The 19635-nt window shown below is 44.1% G+C and overlaps 1 protein-coding gene across 1 annotated transcript; it reads left to right on the top strand.

The window, feature by feature from the left end:
* Nucleotides 1–567: 567 nt before the first annotated feature.
* Nucleotides 568–16433, top strand: TMEM30A (transmembrane protein 30A). The gene is made up of 7 exons (XM_073675574.1): nt 568–945; nt 5551–5667; nt 5958–6065; nt 8459–8546; nt 12023–12169; nt 13228–13437; nt 14183–16433. The coding sequence occupies exons 1-7, from the start codon at nt 712–714 to the stop codon at nt 14374–14376; spliced, it is 1098 nt and encodes a 365-aa protein (XP_073531675.1). The 5' UTR covers nt 568–711; the 3' UTR covers nt 14377–16433.
* Nucleotides 16434–19635: the final 3202 nt, after the last annotated feature.

Here is a 19635-nt window from a genome sequence, read left to right as displayed (position 1 = left end):
GTATAATATTTATTTTTTATTTTATTCTTTTTTTTTACAGATACTATGGTACCCGGGTCCGGAGGAGAGTCTCCTGTCCTCCACACCCGGGTACCATCCGCACATTGAAACGCTTGGATTCCGCATGTACAGATGCAGTGATGCGTAATCCATGCATTCCAATGCAAGTCAATGGCGGTGAAAATGCAGCGCTTCCGCAAAATGATTGGTAGTGCTGCGTTTTTTTCCGTAATGATAATCCGCAGCGGAAATTTCCGCAGCATGTGCACAGCACATGCGGATTATCATTGGGGGACATGGCAGGCCTTCTACCATGCGTTTCTGCAGCGGAATTGCCCCGCTGCAAAAACGCTTAAAAAACACATCGTGGGCACACAGCCTAAGGTTTTTCATTTTGGTCCTGCTATAAGGAACGTCCAGGGAAGCCAGGGCAAGAAGGACATATTGACACTATCTTGAAGAATATGTGAAGCTTACTGTATAAGATGCTCATAGGACTCAGGCGCTGGTCTTCAACAAAATGGCCGCACTCATCAAAATTATGGCACAACTAATCCTCTTGTGTCCATGCATGACGCATGCGTAGTAGAGTGAAGTTCTTCCGCATTAGGGTAATCCGTCCGTGACGTCTCCTGTAGCAGTGTAGGGCGGGTTTGTTGTGTTGGGCAGTGGTGGCGAAAACGGCTTGGGGGCCGGAGAGAGAGACCCCCTATGGCTATGAACTACAAGGAGGAAGACGGGCACCCCCACTCGGGCGTGGGCCCAGGGCCGGCGGTGAAGAGTAAGAAGCCCGATAACACGGCTTTCAAGCAGCAGCGGCTTCCGGCTTGGCAGCCGATTCTCACCGCCGGTACCGTGCTGCCGGCATTCTTCGTGATCGGGATCATCTTCATTCCTATCGGGATCGGCATCTTCGTCACCTCAAATAATATCCGGGAGTACGAGGTGAGTACAGGGGCATCACAGGGGTGGGCAGCACAGGACGGGCGAGGTACCTGCCCATCTCAAAGGCTGAGAAGTGTTATGTTATCAGATGCCAAGGATCCTGCCCACCACCAGCCCAAGTATAAGGGATCCTGCCCACCACCAGCCCAAGTATAAGGGATCCTGCCCACCGCCAACCCAAGGTGTGGGGGGGATCCTGCCCACCGCCAACCCCAGGTGTTGGGGGATCCTGCACCTCTTAAATCCCACCCACCAGCATCCCAGGTATCAGGGATCCTGCGCTCCTTCATCCACCCCACTAATGCCACGTATCCTGCCCATCACCAATCCCGGTATCGGGGATCCAGCCCCCTTACATCCCTCCTACGAATGCCAAGGATCCTACCCACCAGCAACCCAGTTATCAGAGTTCCTGCACTCCGCTATTGCCATAGATCCTGCCCACCATGAATCCTGGTGCCAGTGATCCTGCCCGACCACAACCTAGGTATTGGGGACCCTGCCCACCATGAATCCAGATGCCAGGGATCCTGCCCCCTTACAAGCCTTCCACCAGTGCCAGGGATCCTGCCCCCTTTACATGCCTGCCACTAATTTCTGGGATCCTGCCCCTCAGTGCTTGCCCACTAATGTCATGGGTCCTGCCCCTCCTAATAATTTTTAAGCACCACTTCTGTCAGGACAAGGAATGCTGGTGCTGCTGTTTGTAAATCGTTGTAACATGATGGAATAAGCTAATCATTAAGTATGAGCTTAGATAATGGGTGAAGGGCTGGCAAGGCCAGTTTTGAAGAGGTTTTTGAAAAGTTGTGAAAGACTAAGGAATGTTATAAAATGAAGCGGCACCATTTTTTACCCTCTGAATCGCCATTTACACCCAGCCCCGGTGGTCACTGCCGGTACTGGAAGTGATGACTTCTTTCTATTCGTGACCACTGTAATCAGTCACTGACCTCAGCGGTGACCTGTTCTTGTACAAAATGTGAATGTATATGGACATTAATTCTTCCTGGACCTGCAGAGGCCTCCAAAACGGAAGAGTGTTCAAGGGTTAAGTAATGGTTATTTCTTTAATTTTAAACCATTCCCTACTGTATTGCAACTTATGAAGAACTTTTGAAGCCTCTTTTTGTTCCCTACTTTAATATTGATGATCTGTGCTTTGGAGAGGTTATCAATGTGAGATTGGTGGGGAACCGGCACTTCTACCATTCAGCTGTTGTCACCAGCTGGATTTTAAAGCACCACTCCAGCGTTTGTCCTCTACTGACTTACCAGCCGGTGTCTTCACCTCCTATCATCGCCGCTCCAGTCTGTCTTCAGCAGTTTACCTGCCGGTTTGCTGGAATGAGCAGGAGGTCACCTTTCAGTGCATGTCTTTGAGAGCCTGGTTCTGGCCTCGTTCTGGTTCTCGTAGACTTGCATTGAAAGCTTGTGACAGTTACCTCTGACTTACAGCCAGTCAGAAGTTCCGGTCACAAGATGGCGGAGCAGGATCAGAGCGGAAGCGATAGAAGGCGAAGACAGTGGCTGGTAAGTATAAGACTAGGTGAATGGACCTTGCATTACTTACGTTAGTAGCACCACTCCAGCGCTGAAAAAAGAAAAACAAAATGCCGGAGTAGTGCTTTAATAGTATACAGAATGAAACCGCACTGTATAGTGGCTGTATACAGGTACTGCAGCTCAGCTCCAGTACCTGCGAGTATCCCAGTCCTCGTGTATCTCCACTAAATCATAATTTGAGGATAACTTTGGCATTGACAACTTTTATGTCTCCTGTGCAATGCTAAGGAAATCCTGAAAACGTGACCTGTTGTGAGACTTGAGGACTGGAGTTGATAAATGCCACTGTAGACCCTCTGATCATCTCAGTCAGTGTTCATCTATGAAGAAGAGCGGGTGTTTTGGTGGACGTGTCCTGATGTACTTACGTTGACTAACTATATGAAGGGCCACACATGCACAAGATTCCTCAGAAACCTCCTCCAGCCATGGTAACGTCATCACACCTGGCACATAGTCATTGTGTGTAATAAGACTGGAATTTCTTGATACTTGATCTAAGTAAGCACGGTGGCATTCAGCTGGGATGGTAATTGTGGAGGTGACGGAGGGTTCATGGTAACTGGAGCCTTGTGCCTCTGGGTGACACATTGTGTGACGTGATCTTCTGCTCCATCTGAATGTTGGTAGAACATCTTAGGAAAGCCGCTCTTTTCGTGTAATTACAGAGCTAACATGGCCTTTTATACTAGATCTATAAAAGCTCCGGACATCCTTTTTTAACATCCATCACCCCTGGACTTCCATGATAACGGGGTTGTCGCCTTCCAGAAAACCAAACCAAGTATTACTTCTCTCCGGATCTAGTGCTGAGTGTCTGGCCGTGCCCCGGGCTCTTTTGTTCGTCTGCATCAAGTCAACAGCATTGCACACCATCCGATATAGACTGAATGAGTAGCTGGACTCACTGATTGGCTGCAGCGCTGTCAACGTGATGTCAGCCCTGCAAACAACATAGACTGGGGTTATGGCTGAGACTCGGCGAAGGCTAACATTGATTTTTTTTTTTCTTGTGGCATAAAGTTGAAAGGGGACAACCCCTTTAAAAACAAAACAAAGTGCATGTATGTTTTTACTGTACGTGTCAGGATGGAAAATTGTAGGCTACCGTATTATTCCTTATTTTTATAATGTATTCTATCATATACGAAGACAGAATCCAAAGACACTTTTTTTTTTAAGTTTCGATGTGAAATCTGTCCACTTTGGAGGCTTTGTAAGGGCTGTACCTGCGGCGTACTGGGCCTCTAGTCTACAGATCATGTACCTGTACAGTAGACTAAAGTGGTAGAAGCAGACGATCTCATTGCCACCTCCTCTATAGATGTCACCTCACGTCATCACTATTTGGTTGGGTACACTGCCACTGCTTTGGTGAGAACAAGTGGGCGCAGTGCAGTAAAGAAGAGTGAAGCAGCAATAAAAACGTTTTCTACCGACCAAGAACATCTGTCCAGAGAAGCCCATGCATTTTTTTCTAATTCGTGTGTTTTGAGTATAACACCATATTTATATCTCCTTGAAAACACTGAGACGGCCTTGAGATGTGTCAGGAAATCATTGTTTGGGCAGATAAGAACCTTTAGTTTCATCCTCCAGGTCTTAAAATAAACCAAGGTAGCAAGAAAGAATCCTACAAAAGTAAAATGTCAGGCCGGATATAGTGACTCCTCTTCTGTTTGTGCTCCTAGGACACGGTGCATTGCGTACAGCCAGCACTGTCACACTGACCGCTGAATTTGGCCTTCGGTCTGATAGTTTTTAATTTTCAGAGTCCTTATGTAGATGTCTATTCAAAGTGCCTGTCTCATTTACTAGCGGTCATGACCTAAATGCCCCCCTCAATAGGGATCAATGATGGAATAGTTTTAACTTCTAAAGAAATATTTTAGTTTCCTGGAACTTACATTGGCATCTTGGTATCAAAATCAAGTCTGTGAAGGTCCAACTTATGGCTCCACCACCAGTCTGCTAACGGAAGGGGCCATTATGATCTGACAAGCTTCACATCCCCTTAGTTTTAAAAGTATGTTTTGTTTTTTCTTTCTAATATGGGATATATGAGAGACTAGCTCAAACTGCTGTGCCAAGAACCTGCCAGGGTTGCCATGTTTACAGGTATTTAGCATGCCCATAGTTCCCAGCTTATTTATAGGCTGCATCTTAAGAAAAGAAGAGTTTGATTGAGCCATGCCTGGACACTCAGGGTGGTGGCGTCCTAGGGTTAAGGTCTACCTTAGACACCCATGAGATATGGTCCAAGTGCAGACTGTGAAGTATGGACCTGTCGTGGATCCCCGGACTCAAACTTGACAGCCTAATGTATGCCTATGTGGTCATTGTTTTTGGGATGGAGGATATCCTAAGACAACCAAAGAAGAATAAGAGAGAAGTTGAGGTTGTGTGCTTTCTGGTGATTTTACTAATAGATTTGTAGTGGATGTGCCTGGTACTGAAGCTCCCTACTGCTCAGTCCTATTCAAGTCCCTGGGATGTAGCTGTAACGCCAGTCACCAATTGTTGGGAGCTTTGAGCACCACAACTCTACAGTCATGTTAGTGACCCCACCAATGGCATATCCTAAGGTGAGGCCATCACAGATAAAGTGACCTTACAATTAAAGGCGAAAATGTAATTGTATATGGGGGCATGCAGAACCATCATGTTGTGCCTCCTGCTGTCGTTTCTCCACTCTGGAGCCTTGTTCTCTGCTTCACAAAATGACTACCTCTGTCTCAGACTTTGCATCTTTGTCAGCTGTCTATGTATAGTGGCTAAAGATGGTCCAGTAGACAGGTAAGTATTTCATGGCTGCTGGAATCCTTGATGCCTTCGCACTGGGCCTACTAATCAGAAGAGACGCTGGCAGGTAGCAGTTGGTTCTCAGGCCTCCTGCCCGGTGGCAGCCTCCAGGGTTCTGTCAAACGATTTGCTCATGTTCTAAGATTTCTCGGGCCATTTTGTCTGCACCCTATACTATGATGTGTAGTAATTGTTTCTTTAAGACTTTGTTCTCTAACTCGCGTTTTTTTTTCTCAGATTGACTACACTGGAATTGATCCCAGCAGCCCCTGTCACAAGTGCACGAACGTCTCCTGGAACAGCACCCCCCCATGTACTTGTGTTATTAATTTCACATTGGATAATGCATTTGAGGTAAGTATTTCTCCTCCCTCATTTCAGACTTCTGTTTCTAATTGATACTTTTAACAATTGGAAATGTCAGCAAAGCCAGGAATAACCACTTACACTAGGTTTTTTGGCTGATTTGGCAGCATTGTTGTGGGACCCTAGAGTTTGGATCTTCTACTCCTTCCGCAGTAAGGCATGTATATATTGGCGGCGATTCTCTGAGCTGCCTTTGGTGTCCAAGAACTCATCTGAGGCGCACACTTTATCTACAAAGTACCTCCATGTTGTTAACACCCGTCTGTGTTTCTTTGCAGAGCAATGTGTTCATGTATTATGGGCTGTCTAACTTTTATCAGAACCATCGGCGTTATGTAAAGTCCAGAGATGACAGTCAGCTGAATGGAGACAAGAACTCTCTGACAGTAAGTGATGTGTATGGCTGTGGAGATAATGCAGAGGGGCCATATTATTGTGTTCGCATGTCAGGTATTGTGATAATTTAATTTGCAGGAGGTGGGGGAGCTGTACCATGGCCGTACCCACCCCCTCCTCCCCAATGCAAAACGATTGTGTGGTGTCAGTGGGCTGTCTTGGCAGCTGGGGGAGTGCTGACCATCCCATGTCTATTATGGTGCTTTCACACTCTCAGGGCTTATGTCCAGACCTTGCTGGTAAACTGGATTCGGGCTTGTGCGCCAATGAAGCCATTGACTATAATGGTGCCAACAGAGTCAAAGAGCTCTGTCGTGCTTTTTTGGGTATATACGCCTACTGTAGGTGGACAATTAGACGCAGTCTACTACGGTTGGGGGTGTTCGGATGTAAGCCCTAACGCAACCACTGAACGTGGGACAAAGCGCAGTGTGACAGCGGTCTGTGAAGACCAACGTGTAGCTGGCCTTCATAGGAGACCGTGATTTTTACTATATGCAGCAATACTGTGGTACTACAGTATGTAGTATAAGCAGTCAATCACTCACAGGTTCAAGTCTTCTAAGAGGACTAAAATAAATTTTTATTTTTACTTTTATTTTACAAATATGTAACTTTTCTTTCACCTCTAAAATAAAAAGCAAACAAAACTATACAAGTTTGGTATCACCGCAATCGGATTGACCTGGAGAATCATGCTGTCATGTAATTTTTACAGCACAATGAATGCCATAGAAACAAAACCCAAAAAACAATTGTGGAGTTGCCTTATTTTTGAGAAATTTCACTGCACTTGGCTTTTTTTTTCTCATTTTCCAGCATATTATATGGTAAAATGAATGGTGTCATTCAAAACTACAACTTGATATTTGTTAAAAAAATGTCTACAATTTCGTTACTTTTGCGTTTGTCACCATTTTCAGAGACCTGTAGTGTTTTCATTTCTCAGGATCTGGGGCTGGGTGATGGCTTATCTTTTATGCATTGAGCTGACATTTTTATGGATACCATTTTGGGCTACATACAATGTTTTGATCGGCTCTAAAGTGGGGGGGGGGGGGGTGATTTTGAAATTTTTTTTTTTCATATTTTTTATACCTAAGTTAATAGTTCCCTTGGGAGACTAGAAGCCGCGACTGTCCAATCCCCACATAGTCCTCCGTACAGGATAATGGGGCCCACGTAGTCCTCCGTACAGGATAATGGGGCCCACGTAGTCCTCCGTACAGGATAATGGGGCCCACGTAGTCCTCCGTACAGGATAATGGGCCCCACGTAGTCCCCCATACAGAATAATGGGCCCCACGTAGTCCCCCCGTACAGAATAATGGGCCCCACGTAGTCCCCCCGTACAGAATAATGGGCCCCACGTAGTCCCCCATTATTCTGTATGGAGGATTATTTGGGGCCCGTTATTCTGTATGGAGGACTATGTGGGACCCATTATACTGTATACTAGTTGGCCCGCGACTTTGTCCAAGTTTTTCATTTTGGCCCCGTGTGTTTGAGATCCCTGAAATAGAGTAACAACAAGGAGGTGGAAAGGTTCCTTTTAAATGACTGGCCCCGCCATGGTGCACGGAGCGCCTGTTCTTGGTTTGAACAGTCATTCTGTCCCTTTAAGGCGAAAGACAGAGTATAATGTAGAAACTTAAAAAAAAAAAAAAAAGCAGTAAATTATATGGTTTTGATTAGCTGCTACAGGTAAGAATACAGTACAAGTTACAATAAGCCCTATGGTAACATCATGTATTGGCATTAGCAGCTATTCAGCATACCTAATTCTGTTCAATATTATGCTATAAAAATGAATATATTTTGCCCTCCAGAACAGTCGTGGCGTCTTGCGGTCCCATTGGAAAATGAAGTGCTCATCTTTTGTTTAACCCTACAATGACATGTAGCTGCCTGCTCTACCTGGCTACGATTTGGCTTCTGCCATTAGTTTGTGGCATTGAGATGTTATAATTACTGCAGCCTATTAGTGGGGTGTTGGCTTCCAAGAGCAGATAAGAAGATGTAAGGGTCTTCTTGGGTCATCCACCCTTCATCACACGTGACTTTGAGAGAAGCTGATGAATTATGTATGTGATTCTGAGATCAATAAGCTTTTTCCTTTGCCTGTATATATTTGTAGTATGTATACACCTTGTCCTTGATGCTGTACAATTCTGTTACGAGCGGTGGTCACTGTACTTCCTATTTGCGGTCTGCATTTAGCTTTGTGTGTCAGATTGCATCTTGTGTATGTGAAGAACAGCTACATCGGCTGTGTATAACAGGTATCAGATGCCTGATCTGCTACTTACATTGTCATGTGGATTCCAAAGGGTTCACTGTTCATGACTCGTTTTAATATGTGAATTTATTTTTTATATTCCAGAACCCCAGCAAGGAGTGTGACCCCTATCGTATGAACCAGAGCCTCCCCATAGCTCCGTGTGGTGCCATTGCCAACAGTATGTTCAATGGTAAGTTTATATCTAGCCTTCCTGGTTTGCATGGCGGAATTTCCATTTTATACATTTCTGCAATATGCAAACTTTTACACTGTGTTCCAAATTATTATGCAAAAAGTGTTTAGGAGTGATAAGGGAAGAATTTGTTTGTTTGTCAGTTAAACTCATTGATGGTGATGTGTGTCAGGGCTCTTTATATCACTGTAAGCAATTGCAGACACCTGTGCTGATTAGTTTGGCAGGTGTGTCCAATGAACGGCAAGACTACTTAAGAAGGCTGTCTCACATTATTAAGCAGCCTACATTTTCTGCCAAAATGGGAAATAAAAAGGATGTGTCGGCTGCTGAGAAGCAACAAATTGTGGAGTGTTTAGGTCAAGGCATGACTACAATCAACATTGCCAAGACACTTCATCCTGATCATCGCACAATCAGGCTGGGTGCCCACGTAGCGTTTTTCAAGCGTTTATGTTGCGGAATTTCCACAGCGGAAACGCTTGTTAAACGCTAGGTAATCCGCACCCCATGGTCCCCAAGGGGATTCCGCATGTTCTATGCACATGCTGCGGATTTTTCCACAGCGTTTATGCTGCGTACAAAAATCCGCAGCATGTCATTTAATTTTGCGGAAGCGCAGCGGAACTCCCGCCATTGACTTGCATTGAGACGCATAGAAACCGCGACTGTACATTTGTACAAGCGGCTTCTATGCGTCTCTATGTGCGGATGGTACCCAGTTCTGGAGGAGAGGAGACTCTCATCCAGACCTGGGTACCATTGTACCTGTAAAAAAAGAATAAAATAACAAATAAAGTTTATATTCACCTGTCCGGCGGCTTGTCTCTGAATGCCGGCATCGCTTGAGGACCTGCGGTGACGTCAGTCATGTGACCGCAGGCCCTTCACCGCTCTGTCTCGCGAGATGCCGGCAGCCAGGAACCAGACAGGAACGAGCGCTGCTGCACACACCGGGGCCTCGGGGTGAGTATAGCTTTATTTGTTTTAATTTTTACGGTTCACACTGTATAAATCCATGCTGTTTGCATGGATTTATACAGTGTGACCTAGTTGTCAAGCACTTTCCAAGTGATGCTATCGCCTGGAAAGCGCTTGTCAATCTGCATGCAGAAACGCATGTATTCTGCAGGAAAAACGCATGCACAATCTGCATGCGTTTTTTTCTGCCAGGGAGATGCAGAAATGCTGCAGAAATTTTCTGCTTCATTTCTGCATCGTGGGCACATAGCCTCAAGAAGTATGTAGCTGATTCACAGTACACACGTGTGCGTGCTGATAAGGGAAAATTGAGGACTCTATCCTACAGGCAATTACGTCAGGTTAAAAGAGCAGCGGCAAAAAACCCTTGTCATAGCAGCAGACAGGTTTTTGAAGCTGCTGGTGCCTCTAACGTCCCCCGAACAACAAGATGCAGGGTCCTTCAGAGGTTTGCAGCTGTGCGTAAGCCATCCTGTCGACCTCCTCTATCCACTGTACAGAAGCAGAAACGGCTCCAGTGGGCCAAACAATACATGAAGACTGACTTCAAAACTGTTTTGTTCACCGATGAGTGCCGTGCAACGCTCGATGGTCCAGATGGATGGATGGAGTGGAGGATGGCTGGTTGATGGACACCCCATGCAAACACGGCTACGGCGCCAACAAGGAGGAGGTGGAGTAATGTTTTGGGCTTGAATCATGGGGAGAGAGATTGTCGGCCCCTTTAGGATCCCTGAAGGCGCTAAAGATGAACTCCATAATGTATGTTGAGTTTCTCACACAGCTCTTCCTTCCATGGTTCAAGAAGAAGAACCGTGTATTCCACAGCAAGATCATTTTCATGCATGATAATGCACCGTCTCATGCTGCACATAACACATCTGCATCTCTGGCTGATATGGGCATAAAAGAGGACAAACTTATGGTGTGGCCCCCATGCTCCCCTGACCTCAACCCCATTGAGAACCTCTGGAGCATCATTAAAAGGAGTGTCTATGATGGCGGGAGGCAGTACACATCTAAGCAACAGCTCTGGGAGGGTATTCTGTCCTCATGCAAAACAATTGAAGCAGAAACCATCCAAAACCTGACAAATTCAATGGACGAGAGAGTTCAGAAGCTCCTTTCGAACAAGGGGTCCTATGTGCAAATGTAACATCACCTAGAATAAAGTTTTGAGTTGAAAACTGTTTGATTTCAGTTTGTAATAACCTGCTAATGCTTATAATGTCAAAAATGACCATTTTTTGTTCTTTATTAAAATGAAAAGGTTGAAAACTCTGCTGTGCATAATAATTTGGAACATGAATTTTGAGTGCAGTTTGAGTTTTTTATTTTTTTAAAAATTTACTGTTATCATAGGCAGTTTGTAGAAAAACCTTTCAATTGTACTCTAATAGTTATTTGACTGGAAAATTACAATGACTGCAATTCATATAGGTAATTTGGGAAAATCTGAGAAAATATTATTTGCATAATAATTTGGAACACAGTGCATTTGATGGTATGCACTTATAAATAGTTGTTTGTTTTGTCACTAATTTAACCCCTTCCTTACGAGCTTAATAGTACGTTCTACGTCAGTTCCCCGTGTATGGATTGAGCTGAATTTCTGGTAGGTGCCGCTTGTGTTGCACAGCCGGCAAATGTCGGTAATAACCCAGAAAGCAATGTCAGAATTGCGTTTATTTCTTCCCATATGGCTATGTCTACAGAAAAATAAAAAAAAGTTATTGCTCTTGGAAGAAGGGGAGGGAAATATCATGTAGAAATAACCTGCTAGTCTTCATCCTTCTGTGCTTGGAGCCAAGAGTAAAGGCAAGGCTATCAATCCACTGTGGGGAAGAGACCGGCACTCCGACTTCTTTATAAATATGATCCAGAAAAAAACAAAAGTTGATTGAAGGGGGTTTATGTCATCACTTTCTGGTCAGTGAGGGTCCAATCTCTGGGACCCCTATTGGTCCTGGAAATGAATGTTATGTTATGGTACCTGCGTGCACTTTGTTCTTCCTGAATAGTGGTGCCGCCAATCTACCGGCTAGGTTAGCTTTGTCCACAGCTTGTGGCCAGGCCTTTGCCGTACAGGGAAAAGCAATGGGATGCAGTGCTACATTAGCGCTATGGCCCCTCATTCTCCATGACCATTGGAGGTCTGACCTCGGGAACACTCATAAACCTGAAGTGATGGCATATACTAGCAATATGCGATCACTTTATAAGATAATTAGCCATATCTCATATTTTCCCAGTCGTTATAACAGTAGTGGATTATTTGTTTAATTGACATATATATTCATATAGTCTCAACTGAACATGAAGATCTGAGGCGGCTTCCAGGTAGAATCGAAGGTCTGCATGACTAATTGTTACTTCTGAATACTATCTGATTCTGTTATCAGTTTTCTTCCTATTGCTGACATCTTTGGGATATTTCTAGTATCACAAGCTAGAATGAATGGATTTGTTACTGGTTATGTGTTTGGTTTCAGATACCCTCAGCTTATATGAGATCAAAGATGGAAGCGAGGTAGCCATTAAATTGACCAGAAGGGGCATTGCTTGGTGGACAGATAAAAATGTGAAGTTCAGAAATCCAGCTATAACTGGTAACGCTACCCTGGAATCTGTATTTGATGGTAAGTCGCCCAAATATCATCAGTTTATTCTAAATGATTAGCCGAAAACAGAAAAAAGAAAATATCGACCATCTTGACATAACCTTGAGTGAAGCCTCTGTAGGCAATTTCTCCTAGGCACTGAGGTTTGGATCTGGCACTATGTTGTGGGGCTTTGGTATAAACAAAAACCACAATGTAAGTGTGAACAGAGCCTGATGAACTGATGTGCTGAGTTGTTTGCTGTGTAGAAATGGATGTGTCTAGACTACGTTAGCCTTCATAGGCTTGGTACATGTGGACAAAATGGCCAGGGGTTATTTCATCACTTGTCATAATGCTACAAACTATCTGTAAGGGCAGTGTCAGACGGCCGTATAAATCGGAGGGAGGTCGGAACACAGTGCACCGACTGACCGGCGGCTCTCCCCACCCGTATGTGACAGCCTCATATATTTTTTATGTCATGCTGCGGTTGGGAGAGCCGCTGGCCAGTCCGTGCACTGCGTTCCTGTGAAGATCTGAGGTTGTGGGTTGTAAATGATCACCTAGGCAGGTTAACGATACAACAATATTTTATTGCTTACATCCAAGCTGTTAGAATATCTCCAAGTAAATGGACAAAATACATTGCCCCCAGTCCACAAGATCCCCTCTCCGGGGTTGTAGTTCCACTGCCTTTGTACCAGGCGATACACACTGTCTCCTAACTTTTGGTTGGCCCACAGACTCTTTATCTCCAGCCAGTGTAGTCTGTAGTCACAGTCTACAATCCTCCAGACAACAGATAAAGCGATAGAAGCAATGGTATCCTGTAGCAACAGTCCATAAGAAAGTTCATCAAATCCAGACGACAGATCGCACAATTGTAGCACGTGTGTCCAACCCAGCTGGCAATCGATCTCCAAACTCCACAGGCCATTCATCCATGGGCTCCAGGACCTCGGCCTAGATCCTATCCCTTCCACGTCATTCCACCAACTTACTAACTAAACATGTTGCTTCTTTTCCGTTCCCATCTTTGTCCGATTTATACGGACATCTGACTTTGCCCTAACACACATCTCTCTGTTACACAGGTACTTCAAAGCCAATTAACTGGCATAAAGCAGTCTATGAGTTGGATAAAAGTGACCCTGATAACAATGGCTTCATTAATGAAGATTTCATCGTGTGGATGCGCACTGCGGCACTTCCTACGTTCAGGAAGCTATATGGGTTGATAGAAAAGAAAGAAGCTACCTATGCTGCCTTGGCGCCTGGCAATTACTCTCTGCATGTAGAATACAGTATCCTTTTATAATTATTTGAACTTTTTTTTTGGATGCATGTGCGTATTTGGCAACTGTTTAGTAAATAGAATACCCGATTAATAGTGTTGGGGCAAATAGTTTCACAGGACCAGGTCCATCGGCCACGTTAGTAATCTGTGGTTGCCGGACAGGAGCCCTGAGAACCGCTCACTACCTCCCAGCATTTGTGGCTCTTCTTTTCATTAGCCATCTCTTGGTGTAACGTCACATTTGCGTTGCGCTACAAAGATGATGTCCCGGCAGGTCAGCTAATCAAAGAGAAGTTGTAGACTCCATCGGGTAAGAGGTGGTTCTCGGGGTTCCTGTCCAGCAACCACAAATTACTGATATGGCTGATGGATCAGGGCCTGTGAATCGATTTCCCCCATGTCCTGGCCATTAACAAAACTCAATTTAGTTTGGTCCATTGACTTGTAGGTTTTATTTTAATACACACAAAATAATTTTCTATGAAGGTTCATTTTAAGAGTTTTTTTTAAGTTAAGTTCCTTTTGTATGCTGCTCTATCACTTAGATTCCTTTTGTAGACCTGTAGGGTATCCCTCATAAGATTTATCTAATTGTTTCTGTGGGATTGTATGATTAGTAGAGACCAGAAACAGGATAAGTATCTGTAAATCTGGAATTGGATCAGGAAGAGAAAACCCCCGTTTCCCGATCTTTTCTATGTTTTCATATGCCTTTTATTTTACGGACAGGTTTTTTCCTATACGTTTCTCAGATTACCCTGTTCTCAGCTTCGATGGAAGGAAGAGAATGATCCTCAGCACAATCTCCTGGATGGGGGGAAAGAATCCATTCTTAGGAATTGCATACATCACTGTGGGCTCCATCTGCTTTTTCTTGGGTATTGTGCTGCTCATCATCCACCATAAATACGGAAATCGTAACAACAGTGCCGATATTCCAAACTAATTGTTTGCATCATGTCTTGCATGTTCATCTAGGCAAGTCCGCACTGCTTGTGCCAGCTTCCTCCTCTAGTATTCTTAATGCTATTTATTTTATGAAGTGCGGTTATTTCTAGACCATGGCTTTTTGGAATCATTCAAGGAAAAACTGTTACCTTCCAAACTGAGTCTCCTGAAAATTTAAGCTCACTCCCGTGGCCAGTCTTCATGCCAATTCCAGCCTGTGACAAGTTGCAGGTCAAACTTCTAATGGCGTATAAAGTTTTTAATATATTAAGTGTTTTTCCCCTTTATTTTAATGTGTCCTCCTTTTCTCCCGTTAAAGGTAAATGGCTGCAGAAAATAAAATAAAATTGTTGTACAATGGGATAAAGCTGGCCTATCTAGTTCCTATTTTCCCTTCCACTAAAGAAAAATTGCTGAACCAAATGTAAACTCAAAATGGAATTCATGGGCTTTCGACTTTGCAAGTACAACTGTATATAAATGGTTAATAGGAATATGCCATCAGAAAAATTCCACTTGATTTTATGTTACAGATAGGGTTTTTAAGAATTTTTGCTTCTTTTCTATGGAAATCACCATTATCGCAGCCTGGTTTAAAATGAAAAGTAACCGCTATATACATGCAGTAGTATAGGTGATGGTCACAATCACGACTCACCTCCCTGCACGGTAACCTCTGCACAGGTGAAAGAGCATGCCCACAACACTCTCCCATTCTCTAGAACACAGGCGTCTATGATTCATGTGGCTGCTATAAAGGATATCTCTAAATGCTGTCCTCTCAAATGTGTACAAAAAATGTCATAAAAAAAGCTACATTCAATGTTATAAACAAATTAGAAAACAAGTTATCGAATTTTAATTAGTAAAAAATAATATATGTGATACAATCCATATGAAAATCTGTTATTCCATTTCAGTCTGCCTGTAGTAAGATGTCTTTGTCAGTACTGCTGTTACCTATAGGTAAGAGGCCATGTGTTATGTCCAGAACACTGTAGCAGTCTATAAAGCCCTTCTTTACTTTATTGTCTGTACAACTGATCCATGGGGATCAATTCTATAACCTGATTTAATAAGATTGTGAACAGGTTACAGAAGCCATCATCCATATGTTTGTGATTGTATTGAGGAGAAAGGTCATGCAGCAGCTTACCTTCAGGGAAAAGGAACAAGTGTTTAAAGGGGTATTCTCAAGTTGTTTTTGAGCAGTTCAGAGCAATACAGTTTCCTTACTACTTAGTTTCTGGCAGGGCCGGCTCTCCTCCTTGAGTGACAGTTCTGGTGAATAGTAGAGCTGTAGTACTGGTAGAACTATAAAGCTCTGTACAAGTTCTGCTGTAACATTTAGCTGTCAGTGTTTGTCAGGAGTATACACTGTTATTACTGAATTCACACATAGAGATAAGGCATTTGAACAAGCGCACAACTCTGGACAGCCTCAAGATTAGCAGATCTGCTATGAAAGATGTTGGCTGGTGATGTACAACTGCATCTCTTCAGATGATGAGTGAGGAAGGTGAAAAGATAACTACTGCATAGAAATCAGTGGGCTGTAGAGAGTTGACTGGGATGTTAAGAGTTAATCCCGCTCTTGGAGTGTAACTACTCTGCCCTCTTGGCACAGGGTCTAGAGATCAAGCTCCATGGAAACGAGTTTGCAGGAAAATAGCAGCAGATAGAAAAAGCAAGTCAATTGAAAACTTGCTTATTTTCATGCTGTCTGAAGCCGTTTCAGAACTTGAGAATACCCCTTTAAATTCAGACTGTCCAATTCATATCTTCCCTGACGTCTTTTGTCAGAAAAGTCTGGAAGTCCCATTAGATTGTCGGCCGCTCTTACTGAAATCATTAGTATTACTGTAATGTGTATGGACCTGTGTTCAGGGTGTTTACAGTGCTCTTCCAAGGCTATGTTCCCAAAATGAGTATTTGGTGAGTTTTTGATGTTGCAGATTTTCTGAACCTATTAGGTTACTTGCGTTTTTTTTCTGTTGCTGCTTTTGTCTTGTTTTGGTATATTGTGTGTTTTAAATAAATCTTCTTTATTTTGGATACTACTTGTTACTTGGCTTTGACAAAATTTTGTTGATAGTCATCTGCAGGTTTCATGCGTTTTTACTGTGATTTCTGCTGCGGAAACACAATAAAAGGCATATGTACTTATCTGTGCATTTTTCTCATCTCACTTAAATTTATAGAGAAAATACACAAATAAAATGCATATTTACCGCAAGAGACATTATCCTACTGCAGACGTAAAGGGGTTGTTGGGTCCAAATCGATAAGTCTGCAGGCACTCTGCGTGACTGCAGACTTATGAATCCCCCCAGCACACCCACTGTGTGCTGCGGGGATTCACCTTTTTCTGAGCGGAGACCGGAGGGTATGTATGTGTTGTACATACTCCCAACCAGTGGGTGCGGCCTTGCTCCATACTAGACGGGGCATGTCGTCAATACAGGTGTATGGAGCGAGGCTGTGCCCACCGGTCTGGCTCTGGCTGGGAATATGTATAACTCGTACATACCCTGTGGTCCCGGGTCACAAACCGGTGAATCCCCACAGTGTGTGCACTGGGGGGGATTCATAAGTCTGTAGTCACACAGAGTAACTGCAGACTTATCGATTTGGCCCGGACAACCTCTTAAAAAAAAAAATCGCACCACAGGTCAGTTTTTGCAGAGTGAGGGTATGTGCACACGATGCAGAAATGCTCAGGATTTTTTCCTGAGCGTTTCTGCATCTCTCTGGCAGGAAAAAACGCATGCGGATTGTACATGCGGATTGTACATGCGGTTTCCTGCCAGGGACATGCGGATGTGAAGCGGTCTTCACTTTCATTTCCGCATGCGGGTTGACAAGCGCTTCCCAAGCGATTTTAGCATCACTTGGAAAGTGCTTGTCAACTTCACACTATATAAATCCATGCAAACAGCATGGATTTATATAGTGTGTGAATGTCAAAAAATAAAAAATAAATCTATACTTTACCCTCTGATGGCCCCCGGTGTCCTGCTTCATCGGTCCCGGCTGCCGGCAGTGAAGACTGTAGGACCTTCCGACGTCAGCGTCACGTGACCCGTCACATGACTCTGACGTCAGCGAAGGTCCTTCATTCAATCGCGAAGTGCGCGGGAAGCCGGCAGGACGCAGCGCGGGCCGTCAGAAGGTGAGAATATATATATTTTTTATTTTATTCTTTTTTTTTAATGGTACCTGGGTCTGGATGAGAGTCCTCTCATCCACACCCGGGTACCATCCACACATTAGACCGCATGAAAAGCGCATCAACATATACAGTGATGCGGATTCCATGCGGTCTAATGCAAGTCAATGGCGGCAAAAGAGCAGCGTTTCCGCAAAATTAATTGACATGCTGCGGATTTTTGACCGCAGCGTTTACGCTGCGGAAAAATCCGCATCATGGGCACAGCACATGCGGATTTCCATTGGGGAACATTGCTGCCCTTCTACCATGCGTTTTTCATGCGTTTCCGCGGCGTTTACGCAACTGCAAAAACGCCGCGGAAACGCATGAAAAACGCATCGTGTGAACTCAGCCTGAAAAAACCCGAAACCCAGTGGGTGTGTGATTTCTATAAATCCATACATTCTGCTGAAACTAGCACGCTGCGCTTTTGTGTGCATGAAAATACAGAGGGAAAAAAAGCACCAAATACTCATTGTGGGAATGTCGTGCGACATTTCAATGCTGTTCTGCATCTCGCCTATGGTAAACCTGTGCAAAAGAATCCACTGCACCCTTTTTTTTTTTTTACTGGGGCTCATGTACATGTCCACAATGCTGATCTGTGTCTACGTAAGCCAACATGCAGGAAATGGAACTGTCCCTCTGAATATAATGAATGGCGGTTAAAAAAAAAATGAAAATGTACAACTTAGGCCAGTGCCAACCATCCGGCAGCTGAGGAACACATTGAACAGGCTGCATGAGCGCCACATCCTCTTCAAACACCTGATGAAAGGGGGGCAGATGGGAAGACCCCCAGCTTATGTTGATGACTTATCCTAAGGATAAACATTTTTAAAGGCTAGAAAACTCCTTTAAGGAAATCTTATCCTCTCTGTCCTCTTGTGGTGTATTGAGGAAACATTGATTTGATACAAAGGGTGAGGTGACCATTATGACTTGCATACATCAGTCTTGACCAAAAGCCCATTGAGGTAAGATGTACCACATGCATTAAGGGTGCTTGCTTCCTAATGAATTTGCTACAGCTATCATCTGGGTGTGCACGGAAAACCAAAATTCCCACCATTAGACTCAGACCATGATGAGGCATTACCGTTCCTCCCACACACAAAAAAGGCTCTAGTTTATTAAAAAAAAAAAAAAAAGCAAACTGTTGCACAATTTTTGTGCAACTGTGGGTATGCCAGGAAACTGACAAAAACATTACCCCCCTCCCTACCCCTAGCTAAAGAAGTTGCACTTTTAATTTCACCTTATTTCTCAACCCCACTTCTGGGATGTCTCCATTGTGCTAGGTGCTTTAACCCTCTTGGCACTGTGGCCAGTGTTAGCGATGTGTTTGGACTGCATGGATGAGTGCGTGTATATGCATCTCCATGGGGAGCGTGAGACGAGCTCCCATTCACACCTATGCACTAAGTCACGGTTTTGTAAAAATGAAGTGTCCTAAAGCCACACTAACTTGGCTCCATCTATTAGTCTTTTGAGGAGTTGATCATCAGATTATCATGGGCTTATGCTTACCTGGTTAATAACGCACCAGTCACTGCCGGCTGACAGGTTGGGTGGTCTCCTTTATCCCACTGGAATCACTGTACTGTTTTCCATCATTCTCCCTGGCTCCCTTAATAAATTCTGAACACTTTGCGTGTCTTGTCATTAATGGAGAAACTTCATGGATGGAAATCTATTTCATTGTATTCTCTGTGCATTATTTAGCAAGTTCCGTAAGCAGATTGGTCATGTTATCTACAATTGCAGGTGAGTAGGTCATCTTCATACTTAAAGGAGTTTTCCACTACTTGGACAACTTTTTCATTCCCTGTATTTGGCCCGTTAAAATAAAAACACTTATACTCGCCTCCAATGCTGGCGCCATTTCAGCGGTGTCTGCATTCGCGTTCCCGGGGCTCAAGTGAGGTTGTTACATCACGCGAGCCCTGTGCGCTATCAGCGCCGGCGTCACTGAGGGTGAGTATAGGTGCTTTTAACAGGGTCATACATGAGGAATGAGAAGGGGTTGTTCAATTAGTGGACAAC

This window comes from Phyllobates terribilis, unplaced genomic scaffold (assembly GCF_046119375.1).
Source record: "Phyllobates terribilis strain yellow unplaced genomic scaffold, ASM4611937v1 Scaffold_3__8_contigs__length_932513732, whole genome shotgun sequence".
Lineage (NCBI taxonomy): Eukaryota > Metazoa > Chordata > Amphibia > Anura > Dendrobatidae > Phyllobates > Phyllobates terribilis.
The sequence above is the reverse complement of the archived record's forward strand: the minus strand, read 5'-3'. Positions and strand labels throughout refer to the sequence as shown.